This window comes from Alexandromys fortis, unplaced genomic scaffold, assembly GCF_014885135.2.
Source record: "Alexandromys fortis isolate MF-2015 unplaced genomic scaffold, M_Fortis_MF-2015_v1.1 scaffold_471, whole genome shotgun sequence".
Lineage (NCBI taxonomy): Eukaryota > Metazoa > Chordata > Mammalia > Rodentia > Cricetidae > Alexandromys > Alexandromys fortis.
Genome location: NW_026068374.1, coordinates 115,639 through 140,705, shown reverse-complemented (window position 1 = coordinate 140,705; position 25,067 = coordinate 115,639). Strand labels below are relative to the sequence as shown.

Here is a 25,067-nt window from a genome sequence, read left to right as displayed (position 1 = left end):
GTTCCTCTAACCTGACTCTAGGAATAGTTCTCTTTGTCCTGAGAGTGACAGACCCTGATAGGTGACTGATGGCTGGGCAGATCTGGGCCTTGTCTCTGGAAATCTTATAGTCACCAGAGTCCAGTTAAGAAGGGTCATGGAGTGTTGGAGATCGGTCTGTGGAGAAGGCTGCATAAGTGGAGATCGTCTGCATAGTGGAGAAGGAGATGAGGGGACGAGGCCAGGTTGGTGAGGTCCTTCTGTAAGACCTGGCCAAAGTAGTGGGGCTGTCTCAGAATCCCTGGAGCAAAACCATCCAGGTGAGATGCTGAGCAGGCAGGGGGTCTACATCCTCCCATGTGAAGGCTAAAGGGGCTTGGAAGGATGGGTGCAGAGGGATAGTAAAGAAGTCATCTTTAAGATCAAAGATAGGAAAGATGGCAACAGAGTAGGTGATTGAGGGATGGCTTATGAATGGCTTAGCATCCACAGGGAAGGTGTGAACAATTAATTGCCTGGGTGGTTTTCTTTTTTGTTGTTGTTTTGTTTGTTTGTTTATTGAGATAGGGTTTTTCTGTGTAGCTTTGGTGCTGGTCCTGGAACTAGCTCTTGTAGACCAGGCTGGCCTTCAACGCTCAGAGATCAGCCTTCCTCTGCCTCTAGAGTGCTGGGATCACCACTGACTGGCAACTAGGGTGTTTATCTGGAAGTCCTGGACCAGGTGATAAGCACACTTGTGCTTATTAACACCTATTTGGGGGCATTATGGAGAGAGCTAGTGAGAGTGTGAAAGGGCTGCTTGCATAGATCAGGGAAGCAGTCAAGCTCAGCCATGGAAATCTGCAAGCCTGGGGTGGGAAGTCTTCAGGAGATGGAGAGTGCTGAGTCAAAGAAAGCAGGTTTAGGATTTGGAATAATATCCAGGAAAAACATAAGAGAAACCCTGTGTTCAAAAAAAAGGGAAGAAATAAAGGAGGGGCCCCTGGAGGTGTCATACAGGCAAGGGAACCCCATGAAGAGATAAGAATGAAAGCCCATGCAGATTGACTTCATCAATCTGCATCAGACTTCAGGAAGTCTAATAACAGGTGGTTTAATCCCAATACATTTAATTCCAGTATAGTTTGGAAAAGAGCTTCCTGCTGTCATACAATCCCCTTTGCACAAGGAAGCTGTTGGAGGAGGGCTCACCCACTGACAAGAAATGGATAAGCTGGACACAGAAGAAAATTACTGACAAGCTGCCAATACAGGCTGAACTGTCTTTGAAATTTAAGATGGGCATCAAAGAGGCTCCTTATGGAGTTCACTAGCCATTTGGGTAAGAAATTGCTCCTGCCTGGACTACTGAACTGGACATGCAGAACCCGCAGAGAACTGACTGGTAAACTTGTGTAAAGGTGAGATGATCCTTCGGGGTTCCTGCTTCGTGAAAGAGTCTGGGAGACATTCTGCAAGATACAGAAGAAAATGACTGAACTGTCTTTGAAATGTCCTGTTTCATGGAAAAAGTCTGCCGGATACTATGTGCCTGTAGGCTGAAGATGGATGCCCCAACAGTATTGAAGAGCACTGGGTGACTGTCCAGGTAGCAAGTTGTCTCTGTCATTTCTAGAGCTATGGAAGTTGCTTACAATGCACTTCCTGTTTTCTTAGGTAATATTATATCCGTCTGGAGTCTTTGATGGAGTTAAAAAATTTATATAGTTATACTTTTTCTTAGATATGATAAAAGGTAAAATAGATATAAATATTGTAACTGTAGTTTGTGCTTGATATATGTTTTGTTATATGTAATTTTACTATGTTAAAATTAAAGCCTTCCTTTTGTTTAAACAGAAAAGGGAAAATAGTGTGGGAGGTCTTTCTGTCTATGTGTTGCTTTTATTGATTAATGAAAAAAGATCTGCTTTAGACCTATAGCTAGGCAGAACTTAGGTAGGCAGGGAAAGCTAGACTGAATACTGTAAAAAGGAAGGCAGAGAGGGAGATGCCATGGAGCCGCTACCAGAGGCAGACATGCCAATACTTTAGTCCCTAAGCCACTGCATGTGGCAAACACAGATTAATGGAGATGGGTTAAATTAATATATACTAGTTAGCCAATAAGTAGATAGAGCTAATGGGCCACTTATATTGGTTTATTAAAACCCTGACTGGCCAGTAGCCAGGCAGAAAGTATAAACAGGACAACTAGAACAGGAGAATTCTGGGAAGAGGAAAGCCTCAGTCTGCAGTTGTCATTCAGACCCAGAGAAAGCAGGGTAAGAATGTGTCACTGATAAAAGGTCCCAAGCCACGTGGCTAACACAGAAAAGAATTATGGGTTAATTTAAGATGTAAGAGTTAGTTAATAAGAAGCCTGAGCCAATAGGCCAACCAATTTATAAATAATGTAGGCCTCTGAGTGTTTCTTTGTGATTGAATGGCTGCAGGGCAGGGCAGAAACCTCTGTCAACAACCAGCTAATGTGGTATAAAAAGCAAGATCCCCTGAAGCAATGGCCCAGATGGTACAAATACCATGACAACTTTAGGACTGCTCACTGACATGAACCTACCACACAGGATACCCCATGAAAGACCTGATTAACAGCGCTCCCATTAACATGAAGTAGTCTGGAGAACAATGCCCAAATTCCCTAAATGATTGTTTATAAATGTTTGTTTACATTTATAGGGGTATATGCTATAGAGATGAATACTTTGCATTGGTATGGATATTGGTTTATTGATACAGATTTAAGATCAAATTTGTTATTTATACATTTCTACTCTTGATTAAGGTAGTTTTTGCAGTTGATTTTAAAATGTAATGTATGCTTAGAAATACACTTTAATAGTCATCTGTAATAGTCAAGCTTGTATTCAAGTTATTAGGTTTTATAGATGTACAGAGATATATTTCAGATTTATAGGTATTCTTCAAACCTTTCAAGGACTTAAATAATACGGCATTTAGATGTTTTAAGAACTTAGGTCTTTTAATGACAATGAGAAACATCTGCTCCTAGCAGCAGCAATCTACCTCAAGAGGATGATGGTCATAGAAGATGCTCCTTATGGAGTTTGTTAACCATTTGGGGAAGAAGCTGCTCTCACCTGGACTGATTGATGTATGATGTATGAACTTGACATTTAGAAGCCACAGAAAAATGACTGCTGAACTTTCCTAAAAGTGAGATAGTCCTTCAGGGTTCCTGCTTCATGAACAAGTCAGCCAGACATTCTGTAGGATACAGAAGAAAATGACTAGAACACTGCCTGTAGAGGTAAAACACCTTTCAAATTTCCTGCTTCATGGAAAAGTCTGCCAGATACTATGGCCCACAGGCTAAAGATGGATTCCCAAATATTACAGAAGAGCTTTGGGTGACTGCCCAGGCAGTGAGATGTCTCTGTTAATTTTAGAGTTTTGGAAGTTGCTTAAAAAGTGCTTCCTGTTTACTTAGGTAATATATCCTTCTGGAGACTTTGATGGAGTTGAAGAATAAATGGTTATAATTATAGTTTTCCTTAGTTATGATAAAGGATAAAGTAGATATAAATATTATAATGGTATTTTTTACTTGATACATGTTTTTTATATGTAGTTTTACTATGTTAAAGTTAAAATTTCCTTTTTACTTAACAGAAGCAGTCTACACCTACACCTGTATGCTTAACATTCCTGTATTCTCTGGAGATCTGTGGACTTAAGGACCTTCATGCTATATTTCCAACAGAAAGAGAAAGAGAGAGAGAGAGAGAGAGAGAGAGAGAGAGAGAGAGAGAGAGAGAGAGAGAGAATAAATAAAAGGAGGGAAGAAAAACTCTGCTTCCTGAGTTAGGAAATTGTTTGTTAGGAGGCAGAATAGAGAAACAGGGACAATGATGTGGACACGAGAAGGAAAGGAAAAAAAACTGCTTGCTCTTTTAGACAAGGTGAGAAGACACACTTGAAGACACAGAAGCTGAGAGAACTAACCATCCCCTTAACACAGAAAGCATGAACACACCCAGGATCTCCTCCCCTAATGCAGTCCCTTTCAGATCCCACTGCTAAGCCTGCCTGCAAGGACACCCACCCCTACTCAGTCTGACTGCTTCCCTGGTCTCTACATCAGTGTGATTTTCTTATTCTTATCTATTCTGTCCTCTGTTATGGAAACTGCCCTCCACCTGACCTGCACCCTCTTTTTTCTTTTCTTTCTCTCAAATGTCAATGAGATAGTCCTGAAGTTATTGTCTGACACCGTTTTTCAATTCTTTTATCTTTTTATCTATAAAATTAGGAACTCACATAGGTACCTTAGATTCCAGGGTAATATCTTAGGTGTTCATAGGTAAGCTCTTGGTCTCTTTCTTCAGACTTTTCTTTAACTGCTGTTTTTAGCTTTCATGTTTTAGAGACTGAAGTGACAAACATCGCACCCCATGGACAAGATTGTCAACAGTCATGACTCAATGACATGCAATGGCTCCTAGGGTTAAATAAATAGTAACACAAGGTTCTTCTGGGCTACAGCAGGAAAACTCCCTTCCAACAAACTCAATGCCTCCAAACCTAGCAGTTGCCCATTGGAAGATTTTTTTGTGTTGTTTTATTTCTAGGATTTTTTTTTCTGGCTTAAGTATTCTGCCTCCCTGGGAAAACGAAAGGGGTCTCTTTTCCCATCCCTCCTTCAGGACACTTTTCTCTTCCCCCTTATGGACACTTTCTCCCCTCTGCCTTGAGGACAAGGATGGAACAAGATTACCTGGAAAGGCATGCTTTCTTCTGTTCTTGTCCCACCGACATCTGCGGAAAAGATGGGCTGGACATGCAAGGTGTGGATTAAGAATTATATCTTGGCCTCTCCCCTTCCACATGGCTCTATGTGTGTTTGGTTCCCTTACACTTGCTACATGTATATTTCCTTTTTAACCAAGAGGAACATACCTCGGTAATGTTTTCTGGGGTCCCTGCTGGTGATAAGGTCTGTTCATTTCTTCTACTGGATCAAAAAAGTAATATCGGCCTTCAAATTTTGAGTTCTTTTGTTTTTGAAATGTTACTTTGCATAATATATGCCGTGTCCTGAAGGAAATAGGGAGATTCTTTTGTGAATATCCACCTCGTTAGTGGCCAGCAGATTTATTGTGTGATGGCAGAAGAGCGGGGAATCCTCCCAAAATATCTAGATACTTACAGAAAGTAAATTCACAGTATACCTCGGACAATCCTACCTTAAATAAGCGTTAAAAGTTAAAACTAAAGATATAAAGCTTGGTCCCTGCAAACGAAAGTAACTCCAGAGTCATAGTCTTTGTTTAGGAGCAAAAAATGTGACATACAGGCTAGCTTCGAATTCAGATACTGCTAACTCTGCCTCTTCAGCATATGATACTGGCCTGGGCCACCAGAACAGACTGTAACTGTATGTTGAAGCACAGGGCTGGGCGCCCCCTCGCGCTCCTTCCGAGTATCGCACTCCCTCATGCCCTGCCAGCTCCCAGGCCAGGACTAGTCTGCTCTAAACCACACCCCAGGCTTGCAGCCCTCTACACTCTTCCTCTGCCCTGGTGCCCCACATTCACAGAGCGAGATCAGAGCTCAGACAAAGGCTGCATATGGAGATGGCCTGTTGGGACCTCAACATTGAAACCCTTGTCACTGAATTCTAAGTGCACAGACTACAGGAGAGGCCAATTCGGGCTGGGAAGACATCTCAACAGGAACAGTAGTGCCTGAAGACTCAGGGTCCTTGCCCAGTGGAGTGACAACAGCAGAAGCAAGGATAAAGTAGACACAGCTCGAGGATTTTCCAACAACTAGCTAGGCCTCATCTCAGAAAGCTGCCCTCACCTCAGAGCAAGGCTGTGAAATTAGGAAGTCATGTGTGGATTAGTTCATTGGTGGAGGCTGAGCCTTCATGATCCAATCCCCCTCACTGCATCCATCAACTTAGACCTAGCACAACAGAGGCCATATAGGACTATCTCCTGTGCCCATGAGTTCAGGTCATGTGACTCCTGCAGTCAGCTGTAGGAATGTCTCACTGCTGGGTGTTTTAAGAACCAGGATGCACTTTCCTTAACTTTCTTCACCTAAGCAGACAATGCTGCAGGTTCTGCCATCTTCTGTGGATCGTGTAGTGAAACAGAGGCAAAGCAGAGCCTCCAAGCAACCTCAGTGGGCACAGTGTGTGATTCCTATGTATTAGAAAGGAAGTCTCCGGTCTCCCTGCTTTGTCTTTCTCTCCCTGCACTCTCCCTGCCTCTTTCTCTGACACTCTTCCCTGTGTGTGTGTGTGTGTGTGTGTGAGTGTGTGTGTGTGTGTGTGTGTGTGTGTGCAAACATGCATGCTCTCTGTATCAACCTCAGAACCTCACCAGCAGGGTCTGTTTTTGTTTATCTTGGTCATTCTGACTTGTATACAATGAAATCTCAATGTAATATTGATTTACATTGCCCTGATAACTATGGATATTGACCATATCTTTATATGTTTCTCAACCATTTGTGTCTTTTTGAGAACAGAGAATTGTCCTTTCAAGACTTGTGAAGGATTGGGTTGGGATATTGATGGGGAGTGCGTAGATTGCTCTATGGAGAAGATCCATTTTCATTACATCAGTCCTACCAATCCCTGAGCATGCAGGAACTTTCTATTTTCTTATACCTTCTTCAATTTCTTTCTGCAGTGTTTTAAGGGTTTTTTTTATCATAGAATTCTTTCACTTGTTTGGTTAGAATTATGACAAGATGTTTTAAATTTTTAAGGCTTTTATGAAACATATCGCTTCTATGCCAAACACGAAGTGATTTTAATAGGAGAAAGTATTTATTTATTTATTTGAAAATAGTGAAATAAAATAAAAAATAAAATGGATTGAAATAAAGGAAGCACTATATGAATTATGAATAGAACACAGAGAAATGTTATTTTACTGAATAATGTGATTGTAATTCAGGTTATAATGTGAGTACAAACCCATACCAAACACTTATTTAATTTAGAATCACCCATAGTCTCCCAAGTACCCGTAAGTATAGTCCTCTATGATAGTTTTCATCAGCACAGATTTTGAGTTAATTTTGATAAAATTACATAAGTTTTTTGGTTTTTTTTGTTTTGTTTTGTTTTTTGTTTTTTCAAGACAGGGTTTCTCTGTGGCTTTGGAGCCTGTCCTGGAACTAGCTCTGTAGACCAGGCTGGTCTCGAACTCACAGAGATCCGCCTGCCTCTGCCTCCCGAGTGCTGGGATTAAAGGCGTGCGCCACCATCGCCAGGCGTAAAATTACGTAAGTTAAAGAAATAAACCTGAAGCTGTAGATAACATGTTACAGATCTCTCATGATGACTTTGACACACTCTCTACACAAGCTGTTTGCTGTAGGAATACCTGCAGCCAGTAGCATTTAAGTTACCCACCCTCTTGGGCGTGGCCTCATATACTATATATGCTGATTTCAAGCTTGCATTCAGCATCTCTCCTTGTTTTCCAGATGCTGGAATCACTTGCTGTGTCCTGTTGGAGCAGAACATTAGATCTGTGGGACTATCCCTAAAAAATAACCTTTTATTATACTAAATTCTGAGCTAGTGTGGGACTTCTTCTTTACTGTCCTTCATCAATTGTGAAACTTCTGGACACTGTAAAGCATAGCTGTTGGGTTTGCTACAAATCCAATTCCTTCGTATGTTGTTCCTGCCACTGCTGATCCCTCTGTCACTCAGGTAGGCATGTTCTCCTTCTCCTCGGATGAGAATCCTAAAACAAAAAACAAACAAATTTCTGCAGAGTCGGCCACTGCATTCCCCCGGAAATGATATCTCACTCGTGTCCACTGCTTGTTTATAGCACAAATCACAGAAAGGCAGAGACCATGAGGAATCACCAGCACTAGTGTTACATCCAGTGGCTTTTTCATTCTCAGGGCTCCATTTGGTGACCACACCTTTCTTATTCATCCATGTTGGACCCTGTACTGTGTGTACGAAGCATTTGACTGCTGCTCTCTGCCATGTACACATGAACTTCATTCAGCCATGGGTAGCATTGCAAGGAGAGTTTTCAATTCTATCTTGAGAATTTCTCACATATATGAAAGGGGGAGAAAATGTACTTAGTAAATTCTAATGTTCTTTACTGATAGACATTCACTGTTCCAGTGAAATGGGTCTGTTCAAAATGGCTATGCTCACATCCAGGTGCTGTCCTGGGTGCTCTTTGATGATGAGACTTTAGAGAAGGTCCCCAATACCCAATGAGTCTCTGCTACTGTGACAGGAGCAGCTATGCACACAGCTGTATGACAAGTCCTGTCCAGCAGTTGTGCAATGGCTTCCTGGAGTTTCAGAGCCCTTAGTGGCCATCAGGAGTTCTGTCTGCATCCCACAAGAGCAGTTATCAGCAAGGAGAAATTTCCAAGTGCTGAGAGCAGACAGCATCTTCCACAGATGCCATCATGAGGCTAAAGATTTGGAGTGAAACACTAGGTGACTCTGACAGATGTAAATTTACTGGGATGTGGAGTTACTGGGGACTGGCTGTTGCATGTAACACACAACCAGACCCAAGGCACACCTCCAGCACAAGGGTTTCTCCCTTTCCAGTTCAGTTCTCTTCACAAGACTCAGCCTTTCAACTTTCACAACCACAACTCATACAATCACAGCAATTGAACCCAGTAGAAGGAAAAACATTCTGAACACATACAAGTTGTTATATTCAGTGGTGTCTGTCCACATCCAAGGCTGCTCTGATGACTCTCTGTGCAGGCCAATCCAGGCGGTAGAATCCCCCTTATATCTTTGCAGGAAATTCTGTCAAAAACACAGACAGCAAATACATGTGTTTCTCAGCTTCAGATGCCCCTTGAGTCTCTGTTCTACAGTATCCTCTCCAGATGGCAGCAGGTTTGAACTGAGAGTCATCAACTTTGGAGTCTAAATAACTGTCATTTCTCAGTGGATACATTTTACAGCCATAACCCATAGTATACATACAACCACCCATCCTTCTGTGGCTGAGAAACTCCCTTGATAAGTCTGTATTTACAGTTATTAACACTTGTCACCTTAAGTTTGCGACAACTGCCAGCGCGAACAAAGACTTGTATGACAACCATGATTCTCAAATGTATATTTGGCCTTGCAGGTTGACTATTAGCACAACAGGAGAGAGTATCTCTGGAATGTCTCAGGGCCACAGTCAGATGTGTTACCATCACAAATGGCACATGCTAACATGTGGCCTGTATGCCCCAATGTCTAGGGTGGGAAACTTCCTCATGTTTCAGCTTTAAGCTCTCTATCTCAAGGCAATACATATTTCACAGGAGCAAACAACAAACCAACTCCCGATCCTTTCTTACCAGCTCCTCCAGACTGTCAAAGTGAGTTAGATGGGCCCCCAGCTCCATGCAGGAGGTCTGGCTAGATGTCCAGTTACTTGTGTGTTCAGAAAAATAAAAACATTTACTTCCAAATCCAATCCAGTTTCTTGGGCAGGTCCCATTGCCAGCTTCAGGAAATGCAATGGCCCTTTCTTCCTTTCTCACTAGAATGTATACAGTGCAATTACATATCATAGGTAAACACTTCCATGTCTTATCTCTTTGGCTAGGCATTCAATCTCCATTGTGAAGTGTGTGTTTAGACTGTTCTTTTTATTACTGTTCACTAAGAGTCTCCTCCTAGCATGGTAGTCTCCATTCAAGAACCTTCATGTGGGACTCTAAGGAAATGTTTCTTTTCTTTGTATTTCAAGTTTGGGAACAGAATCTCTCTATGCCCCCCTATCAGACTTGGATCTCACTCTGTGGACTATACTTGTCTGGATTTTGTAATAATCCACCTGGCTGTGCCTCCTAAGAGCAGGGCCTAAAGACACCATACCCTGGACAAAATCACAGTCATTACCCCTTGAAGACTCTTCCTGATGGCTGGAATCCTACAGGTTCCTTTCCTATGATCCTGCTTCACATCCTGCTTTTTTTTAATTTATTAGATTTTTAAAAATACCAATCCAAGTTCCCACTCCCTCCCTTCCTCCCATTCCCTCCACACTTTCTCCCAACGCCTCCAATCCTCAGAGATGGTAAGACACATTGCTTTGTGGAAGTTCCAAGGCCGTCCCTACTATATCTAGGCTGAGAAAGATATACATCCAAAGAGAATTGGTTCCCAAAAGGCCAGTACATGCAATAGGGATAAATGCTGGTGTCACTGCCAGTGGCCCCTCAATCTGCCCCAGACATACAACTGTCACCCACATTCAGAGGGACTAGTTTGGTCCTATGCTTGTTCCTTCCCAGCCCGGCTGGAGTTGGTGAGTTCCGATTAGCTCAGGCAGACTGTTTCAGTGGGTGAACCCATCATGGTCTTGGAGCACAGGGGTGAGGAGAGAAGGGAGGGTGAAAGGTGAAAATGGGGGGGAGAGGAGGGTTGAGGAGAACTTAAGGGAATGGGATAGTCGAGATCGAGGAAGGACAGACCAGAGCAAAGAAAGTTATCTTGATTGAGGGAGTCATTATAGGGTTAGTAGAAACCTGTCTCTAGAGTAATTCCTAGGAATACACAAGGCTGACTCCAACTAAGACCCTAAGCAATAGAGGAGAGGGGTCCATTCTTGATTTGCTGTTTAGTCAGACTGATGAATATCTTAAATATCACCACAGAACTTTCATCCAGCAACTGTCAGAAACAGAAACCCACATTGGACACTGGACTAAGCTGCCAAAGTCCAGTTGAAGAGTGGGAGTAATGAGAATACATCCTGCTTTCATAAATACTAGCATGCAAAACAAGGCATGGTCAAATAATTTGCTGATACCAAAACTTTGATTAATGACTTCCTGTTATCATGTACACATAAATTAAATTCATATGAATGTATGCTGGCTCTCATTAGAGGCTGTCAGAATGGCAATTACCAAGAAATCTCACAACAGATGTCAGAACTCTGCAGAAATGGGGATACTTATTTATTGCTGGTGGGAGTATAAACTGAAACATCCAATATGGAAGCTCCTTTAAAAAGAGACAAACAGATCTTTTGTGACTCAGCTATGCCACTCCTGGGCATATGTGAGAGAACACTACATCATAACACAGAGACCTGCACATCCATGTCTACTGCTGCCCTTTGTACAATAGCAGCAAAATGGACCTGACCTAGATGTCCATCAACTGATGAACAGATAATGAAAATATGGTACATGTGTAAAACAGGAAGTTAATCAGACATACAGAAATTGAAACTTGTAGAAAAGTGGGGGACCTACAAAGTATAATATTAAATGAGATCACACAAACTGAGCAAGAAAGAGACCCGTTGCACTCCCTCATATGCTTGTCCCAGCCTGGGACCCACAGTGTGAACAGCTGTGAGTAAGGACACGATGTAACACTTAGGAGAACAAGGACATTGACATAAGGTGACAAAGAAGGACAGGAAGCAAACAAAGGGCCAAAAGTCATAAAAACGTTATAAAGATCAATACTTTTCTAGTTTCAACTTTGCTGTTTTTTCTATATTTTGGCTAATAAGCGTGTAAAAATGTAAATACAATGAAACTCTAAAACCATAACCAAAGCTCCAAGGCTTCAGAGTGGCTATTCTAACTGTTTGGAAGGTCAGTAAGAAGCACAGGGTTTGGGACTTGGTCTTTTTCTTCCTTTAACAGATAAGAATGACTACATGGATCTTTGGAAGGGTCACTAAGGATAGAAATAAATGATTCGATAAGAAATATTAAATACTAGAAATGGCACTCACACACTTATTTTTAGTGGAGAATAAATTGTTGTGACTGTTTTCAGTTCTTATACAGACTACCATGAGGCTTTAATGGAAGGAACCAATGCAACAGGCCCTGACGGTGACTTTTACTTAGAGCCACATGACAGTTTAGATTATACATACTAAGTCTTGTGGCCAAAAGTTTCTCCATGTTTAGAAGGTGTATTATTCATCGACATGGTTAAAGTTGATTTTATAGAACAATATCATGAATCATTACTCCAGCTATGGCAGGGAAGCTGTACAAGACTTTATCACATTATTATGAAAGTCTAAAACTAAAAGCTAAGGAACAGCATATTTCTGGAACACTATTTAATATTTTCAGACCAGAGGAGATGATATTAACTTAAACTATGAATGATGGGGTGGGGTGGTGTTCTGTACCTTCACCAACCATATTCCTCTTCATTGCTCTCACTGCCCCTAGCCTTAGCAGCTTCCTGAATCTCCTCCTTTGGGCTTTTTTTTCTTGTGTTCTGCCTGAATTCTTCCTCCAGGTGGACATGTTTCCTGCATCTCTCTAGAGGGATGCTTCTTCCCAGTGATGCTGAGCCTGGCCTCCTGTGCACACCACAGCCTGTGCTGTTTCTTCACTGCATCTTCCTGCTAGACTCTAAGTTCCCATAGAACAGGAATTACCAGTGTGTTTTCTCTTCTGCCCTTTACACAGTACCTGGCTCACAGTGCTCAGTAAGTGTAACTGACAGTGTGGATGTGGACAGAATGCTGCAGGATCTGGAGAATGTCACTCACCTGACAATGACAGAGCAACAGAAAGTGCAATCACAGCTCCAGTGAGGACGATGATCACTGCATAGCAGCAGTGAAGCCTAGCAGGAGACACAGGGGAGACTATTCTGAGATGTTGTCCTTGTTGCTCTTTATCTGTAAAATACAAATATAAGAATGCCTACTTTGAAAATTACATAAGGAAAATAAAAGAATCTTATAACAAAAACGCACTTTACACTTTGATGTGGGAGTGTCATATATCAATCTGTTGATTTCATTGGTTAAGCAATAAAGAAACTCCTTGGGCCTGATAGGTTAAAACATAGGTGGGAGGATTAAACAGAATAGGATGCTGGGAGGAGGAAGAAGTGAGCTCAGACTCGACAGCTCTGCTCTATGGAGCAGAGGCCCTGCTTCGCTCTCCTGGGCATACACAATGAAGCTCCGACCCAAGATGGACGTAGGTTAGAATCTTCCCAGTAAGCGCACCTTGGGGTGCTTACACACATTATTAGAAATGGGCTAAATTAATATGTGAAAATTAGCCAGTAAGGGCTAGAGCTAGTGGGCCAAGCAGTGTTTAAATGTATACAGTTTGTGTGTTGTTATTCGGGCATAAGCTAGCAGGCGGCTGGGGTGCTGGGGACGCAGCCCCGCCACTCTTATTACAAGAACACTTGCCTACAACTACCTTAAAGATGTTTTTTTCTTTAAAGAAACCCTGGTCCATAAAGAATGGAAATGGTGGAAAGGCCAGATATGCCAAAAACACAACTTGACCCAGGGTCCTTAGTTCCCGAACTAAGAGTAATCTACTGCCTAACCTTGAGGATCCCATGAATCTCAGATCTCACTAGCATGCAAGGATGGACCGTACATCCCATGCCATGTGGGTAGATGAGCAAATGTCTAATCCACAAGGGTGAATGAGACAAAATTCCCATGGGAAGAAACGGGATTCAGCCCTTCTAGGGGCAGAAATGACCTCCATAGTCCAGAAGCCAAGACTGACTGCCCAGTGCTGTGTGTGGTGACAGCTTTGGGAAGCAGTGTCTTCAGTGTACAAGATTGGCTCTGGAGATGGTGTTTTTGTTGTTGGAGCAGAGCTAGGATATGACAGGGCAGTCTGTTGGGACATTGATCAGCCTGTTTTTGAGAAAAGAATCACTTGTCTTTTGCTGTCACCTGCAGTGGGCAATGACAGCTTGGGAAGGAGAACTGCTTCGTTTCTGTATAAAAAGGGAGCTCATTATTGATGTCTCCTTTTGCTCAGGAAACCCCCTTCTCTCCAGAGTAAGGTGTTCCATTTGTTATGCTGCAGATGTATTGAAACCAGTGTATATGTAAAGATGATTAGGGAAATGGTTTAGGTTATTGGGATAATTTCTCCAATAAGAGATACAAAAAAGGCAAAAAGAAACTAAAAGTCACCTTCCCCTTTGTTAGAGGTGAGATTTGTCAAGGATAGAAACTGAGATGAATGAAATTTCAAATACTCTAGACCCATGATTTTTGCCTCTGGAAAAACAGGCTGATGATCAAGAAAACTTTGTCCCTGCACCCAAACTAGGCCACAGTTCCTTGGTCATGTAGCTTACAGAATTAATCACAGGAACCAGTATGCACCTCGAAGAAACAAACTTGTGAAATGAAATTAAAGGATGCTATTGTGTGTAAAGGGAAACCGATGGTTAGCTGACCGCTCCTTTCAAGTTTCTCTAGAGTCGTTGTGGTGCACTCTATGGATGCAGAAATGGACTAAAGTGCCCATAGTCCACAATCCCAGGGACACACTGCTCTGCCCATGAACCCCACTGCCACCTTTCTGCCCAGGACACATCTTTCTCTAGTAAGTCTTTCCCTGAAGAGGGAGGGCAATCCCAGGAAGCGCCCTCAGACTTGTGTCCAGAGTCCCAGCACATCACCCTAGCCCCGGGGTCTCACCTGTCATCTCCTGCAGCTCCCCTTTGATGGACAGGCCGCTCAAGTCCTCAGACATGAGTACCTTAGCTTCTGGCTCCACGATTTCCCCATTCACCGGGCTCTCAGGATAAACTCGCCCAGGTCTCGGCCGACTACTCCAGCCCTGCATGAGGCGAGAGACCAAGCCTTCCCCCGGCGAAACCAGCGGTCAGGCTCTCGGGATAAACTCGTCCCAGTCTCCTCCGACCCCAACCCTGGACAGAGCAAAGGACCACGCCTCTCCCGGCACCATTTGAGTCCAGCCACTCGGGCGCTCAGGATAAACTCGCCCAGGATTCGGCCGACCCCTCCATCCCTGTGTAAGGCACGAGACCACGCATACCCCAGTATAACTTGCAGTCAGGCGCCCTGGATGAACTCGCCCAGGTCTCAACCTACCCCAGCCCTGAGCTTAGTAAGAGAGCATGCCTTCCCCTGCACCTTGTGAGTCCAGCCGCTTGGGCGCTAGGGATAAACTCCCCAAAGTCTCTGCCAATCACGTCAGCCCTGGGCGGAGCAAGAGACCACGCCTCCCACGGCAAAAACGTCAGTCCAGCAGCAAAGGCTCTCAGCCCAAGTCTTGGCCGGACACTGCAACCCAGGGCAAGGCAAGAGACCACACCTCCCCCGGCACTATTTGAGTGCAGCAGCTCGGGCGCTCCGGAAATTCGCCCAGGTCTCTGCGGACCACTCCAGCCCTGGGCGGAGCAAGAGACCACACCTCCCCAGGCAGTCCAGTGAGTCCAGCCTCTTGGGCGCTCAGGATAAACTAGCCCGCCCCCGGCTCCACGTGAGTGCAGCCGCTCGGGTGCTCAGGATAAACTCGCCCAGGTCTCGGCGTACCACTCCAGGCTTGGCGGAGCAAGAGACCACGCTTCCCCCGGGACAACTTCAGTCCAACATCTCGGGCGCTCAGGATGAACTCGCCCAGGTCTCGGCCGACCACTCCAGCCCTGTGTAAGGCAAGAGACCACGCCTTCCCCGGCACTTCGTGCGGTCAGGCACCCTGGATAAACTCACCCATGTCTCTGCAGACCCCAGCACTGGGCGTAGCTAGAGAACACTCCTCTCCAGGCACCAAGTGAGTCTAGCCCCTTGGGCGGTCAGGATAAAATCGCCCAGGTCTGGGCCCACCACGCCAGCCGTGGGCGGAGCAAAAGACCACGCCTCCCCTTTCAAAAACGTCAGGAAGCTGGGCCTCTCAGCCCAAGTCTTGACTGGACACTTCAACCCAGGGCGGAGCAAGAGACCACGACTCCCCCGGAAGCACGTGAATCCAGCCGCTTGGGCGATCAGAATAAAGTAGCCCAGGGCTCTGCCGACCACGCCAGCCCTGGGTGGAGCAAGAGACCACGCCACCCCGGCAAAACGTCAGGCAGGCAGCAAGGGCTCTCAGCCCAAGTCTCGGCCTGACACTGCAACCCAGAGCCGAGCAAGAGACCACGCCTCCCCCGGCACCATTTGCGTGCAGCAGCTCGGGCGCTCCGAAAAAATTCGCCCAGTCCTCGGCGGACCACTCCAGCCCTGGGCGGAGCAAGAGACCACGCTTCCCCCGGGACAACTTCAGTCCAACATCTCGGGCGCTCAGGATGAACTCGCCCAGGTCTCTGCCGGCCACTCCAGCACTGTGTGAGGCACAGGACCACGCCTTCCCCGCATAAGGAGGGGTCAAGCGCCCGGGATAATCTCGCCCAGGTCTCTGCCGACCACTGCTGCCCAGGATGGAGCAAGAGACGACACCTCCCCCAGCACAAAGTGCGTCTAGCCAATTTGCAACCTCAACCCGCTTCTCTCCACCTGCCAAAGGGCATCAATCATCTGACCCTCTGCATTGTGCCACCACCCACAGCCCGGGTCCATAAAGGATGGCCGTGGTGGAAAGAAGAATAGAGGTGCCAGAAACACAGCTTGACCCAGGGTCCTCTAGTTACTGAACTAAGAGTAATCTACCGCCTATGGGCAGCAAGTCATCTGGTCCTATGGCTCCTGCCACCACTCACAGCCTCCAGCTGCCTTCTCAAGTGTGGGTGGCCTGGCAGAGAGCAAGGGAGGAGCAGAGGGAGGAAATGCTCGGGAAGCAATTCACTGAGGGCATCTGAAAGCCAAAAGTGTGTAAACAGACATGCCTACAAACAGAGCACACTGTTAGAAGAGATTTTTGTCTTAGGTATAACAGGAATAAGAGGAAAATAAAAACCAAGGAAGAAATAAAAGGAAGAACATCTGAAATAATTAGAAAGGGGACAACTGGTAAGACATAGAAAGGGGGAAACAACAGGATAAAAGAACAGAACAGGCCAGGCAGTGCAGGTGCACACTTCATTCCCAGCACCCGGGAGGCAAAAGCATGTAGATTTCCATGAGTTCAAGACCAGCCTGGTCTACAGTTCCAGTTCCACGACAGCCAAGGCTGTTACACAAGGGAAACTCTGTCTTGAAAAACCATAAATAAATAAGTAAATGAATAAATTAGAAAAAAAAGAGTAGGAAGAGGAAGAACAACCAACAGAGAGAAAAATAAAATGAAGAATTAAGCTTTGGCCTCAGATACAGTTCCCGTGTGTGTCTGGGCAGCAGTCCAATAGTTTATCTACCCACATCTTTTTTCCAGCTTCTCTGACTTCCTGGGAGTCTGCTGAGGACTGGGCCCCTTGGCAGCAGGGTTCCCTTGAAGTACAGCACATCCTGAGTAAGGGGTTTATTTTAGGCTGTTCCCATCTGTAAAACAATCTGGGGCTTTTTCAGGGGGTGATGAATATATGGGCAAAAAAATCAGAACACAGAGCAAGTGTCTCAAAGAGGAGGGAAGGAGGTCAGAGGATGTGAAGGGGTTATTGGAGAAGTGTTGTGGGGTGGATAGTGGGCTTGGCCAAAATAAAAGGCTGTGATTTATTATTACTAAGTATGGAGCAGCTCTGGATAGAGGGAAAGTTAGGAAATCTCAGTGAGTGATGAGGCCCTTGAGTGAGTATGTACTGACCATGGGTAGAGGCTGTAAGGTGAGATTTTGTTGGCTTTGGGGAGAAGCAGTTTTACTGTGGCCAGGATCTAGAGGCAAATGTCCAGCCTACAGTGACTATGTCTAGATGTTTAGAGAAGTAAACCATGGGGTAATATGTGTCCCCTCCCAATTTTTGGCAAAGTGTTTGGAAAACTTGATCTTGGTTAGCATGTGAAAGGCTAGTGTGGAAGCCAGAGGACAGATTTAAGTGTGTTTATGGGGGAAAGGAGGGTTTGAGGGGGAGGGTGACTGCTCTAGGGGCCCCTTAGTGCCATGATAGAGAGCTGAGCAGCAAGGGAAATGTTGAGGGTCCCTCTGCAGAGGAAGTAAAGAGGTCTGGTGATGCAAGCAGCTCATATTTGGTTTGAGGGTGGGGATGGCAAGGAGTTCCTCTAACCTGGCTCTGGGTATCATTCTCCCTCTCGTGAGATACATAGGCCCAGGTAGGTGACTGATGGCTGGCAGATCTTGGCCTTGACTCTGGAAATCTTATAGCCACCAGAGTCCAGTTAAGAGGGTCATAGAATGTGTGAGATTGGTCTGTGGTGAAGGCTGCATAAGTGGAGATTGTCTGCATAGTGGAGAAGGAGATGAGGGGACGAGTCCAGGTTGGTGGGGTCCTTCTGTAAGGCCTGGCCAAAGCAGTGGGGCTGTCTCAGAATCCCTGGAGCAAAACCATCCAGGTGAAATGCTGGGCAGAGTGTCTATGTCCTCCCATGTGTGAAAGCAAAAACGGCTTGAGAGGATGGGTGGAGAGGAGTAGTAAGGAAGCCATCTTTAAGATCATAGATAGAAAAGATGGCAGCAGAGGAGGGGATGGAGTGGTGGCTTGTGAATGGCTGAGCAAACACAGGGAAGGTGTGAAAAATTAATTGCCTGGGTAGTTTTCTTTTTTTGTTGCTGTTTTGTTTTGTATATTTGGTTGTCTCAAGGATTTTCTGTGTAGCTTTGTTGCCTGTCCTGGAACTAGCTCTTGTAGACCAGGCTGGCTTCAAACTCTCAGAGATCCCCCTGCCTCTGCTTCCAGAGTCCTGAGATTAAAGGTCCACCTTGCCTGACAACCTGGGTGTTTTTCTAGAAGTCCTGGAGTAAGTGATAAGCACACTTGGGTTTATTAACACCTAGTTGGGGGCATTATGGAGAGAGCTAGTGAGAGTGTGAAAGGGCTGCTTGCAGAGACCAGGGAAGCAGTCAAGCTCAGCCATGGAAATCTACAAGCATGGGGGTGGGAAGTCTTCAGGAGATGGAGAGTGCTGAGTCAAAGAAAGCAGGTTTAGGATTTGGGTCAGCATCCAAAGAAAGATATAAAAGAAACCTTGTCTTTAAAAAAAATGAAAGAAAAGAAGGAAACGGGAGCAGGGGCCTGCATGTGTGATCCAGGGAAGGGAACCCCATGAAGAGATAAGAATGAAAAGCCATGCAGATTGACTTCATCAATCTGCATCAGACTTCAGGAAGTCTAATAACAGGTGGTTTAATCCCAATACATTTAAGTCCAGTATAGTTTGGAAAAGAGCTTCCTGGTGTGATACAATCCTCATCTCTCAAGGAAGCACAATTACATTGAGATTCAACTCAGGAAGGATGTCATTTCTTCTAAGAATATATGTTCTAGAAATAGGCTACCTGTGCTAACTTAAGGGCCTAAGCCTCTGCCCTATTCTCATTCATAAGAATAGTGTAGAGATCATTTGGGCTGTGAGACAGATCTAGTCCTGGTTGTTGGAACTTGGTGGAGTCTCTGGCTATTAGTCACCTCCAGTCTTGGTGTAAGATCTCGATATGACTTGACCCACCAGATAACACAGACCACCAGGCTGTTAATCGTTAATCACTTCCAATTCCCAGCTTCACAGAGAGAGACAGAGAGAGGGAGAGAGAAAGAGAAGAAGAAGAAGAAGAAGAAGAAGAAGAAGAAGAAGAAGAAGAAGAAGAAGAAGAAGAAGAAGAAGAAGAAGAAGAAGAAGGCTCTGCTTTCAGGGAAACAGGGACAATGATGGGGACACGAGAGGGAAAGGAAAAAGAACTGCTTGCTCTTTTAGACAAGGTGAGAAAACACACTTGAAGACACAGAAGCTGAGAGAACTAACCATCCCCTTAACATAGAAAGCATGAACACACCCAGGAATCCCCTCCCCTAATGGGGTCCCTTTTAGATCCCACTGCTAAGCCTCTTGCAAGGACGCCCACCCCCATGCAGCTGCTGGCAGACTCCCACTGCCCAGCCTGACAGCTTCCCTGGTCTCTAAATCAGCATAACTTTCTTATTCTAATTTATTCTTTCCTCTGTTCTGGAACTGTCTTCCACCTGACCTGGGTCCTCTTTTTTCTTTCCTCTCTCTCTCAAATGTCGATGAGATAGTCCTGAAGTTTTTGTCTGAACCCTTTTTTAATTCTTTTATCTTTTTATCAACGAAACTATGAACTCACATAGGTGCCATAGGTTCCAGGTAATATCTTGGGTGTTCATAGGTAAGCTCTTGGTCTCTTTCTTCAGACTTTTCTTTAACTGCTGTTTTTAGCTATCATGTTTTGGAGATTGAACTGATAAACATCACACCCAGGGGCAAGATGGTTGACAGTCATGACTTAATGACATGCAAGGGCTCCTAGTGGTAAATAAATAGCAACACAAGGTTCCTCTGGACTACAGCAGCAAAACTTCCTTCAAACAAACTAACTGCCAAGGGCCACAGTGGTTGCCCATTGGAGAGTTTCATTTCTGTGGTTTTATTCCTAAAATGGTTTTTTCTTGCTTTAGTATTCTGCCCACCTGGGAGAAGGAAAGGGGTCCTTTTCCCTCTCTACCTGAGGACACATTCTTACTTGTCTTTGAGAACAAGGACAGGACAAGATTACTATGTGGAAAGGCTTTCTTTTTTCTTGTCCCACGATCATTTGAGGGCGGGTGGCCTGGAGATGTGAGGAGTGGTTATAAATTGTTACTCACTCTCTTCCTGCCACAGGGCTCTATGTGTGTTTCTGGTCTCTTACTGTTGCTCCACGTGTATACCCATGATAACCAAGAGGAGTGAGTGGCTACACCCCAGTAGTGTTTTCTGGGGTCCCTACTGGTGATAAGGTCGGTTCATTTCTTCTACTGGATCAAAAAAGTAATAACAGACTTTAAATTTTTAGTTCTTCCATTTTTGAAATGTTGCTTTGCATAATATATACCATGTCCTGAGGGAAATCAAGAGATTCCATTGTGAACATTCACCTTCTTTGTGACCATCAGAAGTATTGTGTGGTGGAGGGAGGGTAGGGAATCCTTCCAAAATCTCTAGGTACTTACAAGAAGTAATTCATGGTATACCTGAGAGAGGCAATCCTACCTTCACTACGCATTAAAAGTTAAAACTAAAGATATAAAGTTTGCTTCCTGCCAACGAAAGTAACTCGAGAGTTGTAGTCAGTGTATCTGTATTTGGGAGCAAAAAAAATGTGCAGTCCAGGCTGACCTCAGTTCAGACACTTCTGCCTCTGCCTCTATAATATCCTACCTGCCTGTGCCACCACAAATTGCAGTAGGTCTATTTGCGATTTTTGGAGTTGAAGCTTCTTGATGGCATAAGTTGCTCAGGAGTTCTTCACTGTATTTACAGAGGTAGAAACGAGGGCCTGCCCCCCCCCCCCCCCCCCCCCCCCCCCCCCCCCCCCCCCCCCCCCCCCCCCCCCCCCCCCCCCCCCCCCCCCCCCCCCGCCCCGTGCTTCTTCCAGGGAAACACACTCCCAGGCCAGGACAAGTCTGCTCTACCCTACAGCCCACACTTGCATCCCTGTGCTCTCTTGCTCTTCCTCTGCCCTGGGCACCACATTCACAGCGGGAGATCAGTGCTCAGAGGAAGGCTGCACACAGAGGTGGCATTCCTCAGGGGTGAATCACAGATCTCAAAACTCAATCCTCAGGAAACTGCTGGGGCCACCACACTGGGACTCTTGACACTGACTTCTAAGTGCAGGACTATTGGAGAGGCCAGTTTAGGTTGGGAAGAGATTTCATAGGGACACTAGTGCATGAGCGCTCATGGTCCTTACCCAGTGTAGTAACAACAGCCAAACCAAGGATTAGACAGACACAGCTCCAGAGTCTTCCAACAGCTAGGCCTTGTCTCAGAAATTTGCCCTTACCTCACAGGAAGGCTTTCAAATTAGGAAGCCATGTGTTATTAATTTATTTGTGGAGGCTACATCCTCATGATCCAATGTTCCTAACTGACAGTACCGAAAAGCTGAGACCTAGCCTCCCCTGCTTGGCTTCTGCAAGGCACTAGACATCTGAACACAACAGAGGCCATATAGGACTATCCCCTGTGCCCATGAGTTCAGACCGTGTGACTCCTGCAGTCAACTGTAGGATTGTCTCACTGCTGGGGGTTTTATGAACCAGGGTGTAATTTCCTTGACTTCTTTACCAAAGCAGACAGTGTTGCAGGTCCTGCCATCTTCCTGTGGATCGTGGAGTGAAATAGAGGCAAAGCAGAGCCTCCAAGCAACTTCAGTGGGCACAGTGTGTGATTCCTATATTGATGGGGAAGCCTTGTTACCCAAACATCCTTAAGATGTGGGACCAAGTTAGGGTGTGGCTTTCTGGGACCCAAAAACAAACAAATAAACAACAACAACAACAAAAACTGGGATACAGCCCAGGTGCTCTCTCTCTCTCTCTCTGTGATTTCCTTGGGGTACATCTTAGATTGGACTTCTCGTTCCTGTTTCGTGAGTTTTCCTTTTATAATAAATAAAACTATAATTGTTATATCTTTTAAGCTCACCTAGATATTTGTTAAATTGAGCTAACATCTACACTATAAAATTGAAAGAAAGTCTCCAGTATCCCCCTCTTATCTCTCTGTCTCTTCCTCCCTTTTCCTCCCTCCTCCCACTTCTCTGTCTCTGCCTCTGTCTCTATCTGTCCCTCTGTCTCTGTCTCCCTCTCTCTCTATCTTTCTATCTGTAATTCTCTCCACTCCATGAATGAGTGTGTGTGTGTGTGTGTGTGTGTGTGTGTGTGTGTGTGTGCAAACATGCATGCTCTGTATCAACCTCAGAACCTCACCAGCAGGATCTGGTTTTTGTTTATTTATCTTGGACATCCTAATTTATATACAATGAAATTTCAATGTAGTTTTCATTTGCATTGCTCTGATAACTAAGAATATTGACCATTTCTTTATGTGTTTCTCTGCCATTTGTGTCTGTCTTTTGAACCATCTTTGGTGAGATGTATACAACACTTTTAAATTTGGATTATGTATTTTTTATGTCATCTTTATTTAGTCCAACACATATTTTAAGATTGCTAATGTATCAGATGTGCGATTGGTAAAAATATTTCCATTTCTGCAGGCTGCCATGTTGTCTGAATGGCAGTGTCCTTTACTGTACAGAAGTTTCTCAGTTTCAAGGGACCCATTTATTTATTATTGACTTAGTGCCTGTTCTAACAATGTCCTGTGCAGACAGTCTCTTCCTGTGCCAATGAGCTCAAGGCTATTTATTACTTTCTCTCCTGCCATGTTCACTGTGTCTGGTTTATTTTGCAGCCTTTGATCCAGTTGGAGCTGAGTTTAGTGCAGAGTGGTAAGAATGAATGTGACTGCATTTCCTGAAAGGCAGCCATTCAGTTTGACCAGCACTATTTGTTGAAGATGCTGTCTTTTTTTTTTTTTTTCATGCCTACGTATGGTTTCTCTATCCAAAATCATGGGTCCATAGGTGTGTGGATTTACATCTCCAACTTCAGTTCAATGCTGATGATCAATGTGTCTGTTTTTACACCAACACCATGCAGTTCTTATTACTATAGCACTGGAGTAGGTTTTTGAGGTCTCAGATGGTGAGACTTACAGCAGTTCTTTTATTGTTCAGGTCATTTTAGCTATCCTGGGCTTTTGTGTTTCCATATAAAGCTAGAACTGTCCTTTCAAGACTTGTGAAGGATTGTGTTGGGATTTTGATGGGGAGTGCATTGAATCTGCAGATTGCTTTATGTAGAAGAGACATTTTTATAATATCAGTCCTACTAATCCATGAGCATGCAGGAACTTTCCATTTTCTGATATCTTCTTCAATTTTATTACTCAGCATTTTAAGGATTTTTATCATATGAGTCTTTCACTTGTTTGGTTAGTATTACCACAAGATATTTTAAATTTTTTGAGGCTTTATTTAGAGGAGTTGTTTCCCTGTGAGTTAATTTTTTGTTCTGCTACTGCTGGAAGTGTTAATCATCTGAGGAGGATTTCTGGCAGAATTTTTAAGATCACATATGTATATGATTTGCAACTAAAGATATGATTACTTCTTTCTTGCCTCAGGTCTCCCCATTGTTCTAGCTAAGAGCTCAAGTACTAGATGGACTAGGTATGGACAAATGGGCGTCCTTCTCTTGTTCATGACTTTACTGTGGATGCTTCAAGTTTCTCTCCATTCACTTTGGTGCTGGCTGTGGGCGAACTATAATGTGCCTTTGTTGTTTTGACATATGTTCCGTGTATCCACAGTCTCTCCAGGACTTTTACCATGAAAGGATGTTCGATGTTATCAAATGGTTTTCTTCGTCACATGAAATGGTTGTGTGGTTTTTCTATTTCACTCTGAATATGGCGATATTTATTGACTTATGTATGCTGAATGATCCCTGCATCTCTGGGATGAAACCACTTGATCATGGCAGATGATCTTTTTGATGTGCTCTTGAAATTCTGTTTGCAAGTATTTTATTGAGCATTTTTTTTTGCATAGGAATAATTTGAGGAATGATGGCATTAATTTTTTTAAAAGTCTGTTTAGAATTCTGCTGTGAATCCATCTGGCCATCGGTCTTATCAATTGGTAGAGTTTTAATTATTGCTTCTATTGCACTATACATTGTAGGCCTGTTTAAATGCTTGTCTAATCTTGATTTTAGTTTGGTAAGTGATATGCATTAACAAGTTTATCCATTTCTTTTAGGTTTTCCAATTTGAAGGATTAAGGTTTTTTAAGTATGTACTTTCTAGTCTGGGTTTCTTCACTGTCTGTTATTATATCCCCCGTTAGTCTCCAATTATATTACTTGGGATCACATCTATGTGTCTTTTAGTTAATTTGGTCTTAAAGTCTTACAATAAATGCTGCTGAACTAATCCATCGTAGAGATTTTGATGCCTTGACTTTGAAATTCGGATCTAAGGACATGTTGCTTTCGAAAGGAGTTTCTTGTTTTGTTTTCACAGAGGATGAGACCCTCTTCATTTCTTCTATTCCGATATGGTATGATGGACCACGCCCTTCTGAATGGTTGCTTTGAATACCTTAAGAAAATTGCTTCGCTCACCTGCCAACTGAGATGAAACTAGCACACAGGTTATATCATGAACAACCTAATTAATGACGCCCCTATTCAGCGGGAAGCAGTTTGGAGAGAAAAAACTACGCCCATGTTCCCAAATATTGTTTATAAATTTTCTTTTACATTTAAAGGGGGATATGATATAGATATGAATAATTTGCATTAATATGGATTTTAAGGTCAATTTTGTTATATGTATATGTATTTCTGATATTGATTAAGGTATTGTGATTGTGTAGTTCATTTTTAAAATGTAATGTATAATTAGGAAATATAGGTTGTT

General features: G+C 44.0%; 1 protein-coding gene across 3 annotated transcripts in view; it reads right to left on the bottom strand.

Moving 5' to 3' along the window:
* Nucleotides 1-6,771: 6,771 nt before the first annotated feature.
* The window catches only part of LOC126495494 (C-type lectin domain family 2 member E-like), a 26,020-nt gene continuing 7,724 nt past the window's right edge, over nt 6,772-25,067 (bottom strand). The window contains exons 1-6 of one of the 3 annotated variants that reach the window (XM_050133072.1): nt 15,468-16,911; nt 14,430-14,594; nt 12,507-12,638; nt 9,322-9,506; nt 8,664-8,770; nt 6,773-7,715 (exon numbers count right to left, since the gene is read on the bottom strand). In XM_050133072.1, the coding sequence (XP_049989029.1) occupies nt 7,544-7,715; nt 8,664-8,770; nt 9,322-9,506; nt 12,507-12,638; nt 14,430-14,594; nt 15,468-15,471 (765 nt within the window). In that variant the 5' untranslated portion in view covers nt 15,472-16,911 and the 3' untranslated portion in view covers nt 6,773-7,543. Of the gene's footprint in view, nt 7,716-8,663; nt 8,771-9,321; nt 9,507-12,506; nt 12,639-14,429; nt 14,595-15,467; nt 16,912-25,067 lie in introns of those variants that run through there. The other 2 variants (XM_050133071.1, XR_007590147.1) reach the window with 2 other exon arrangements.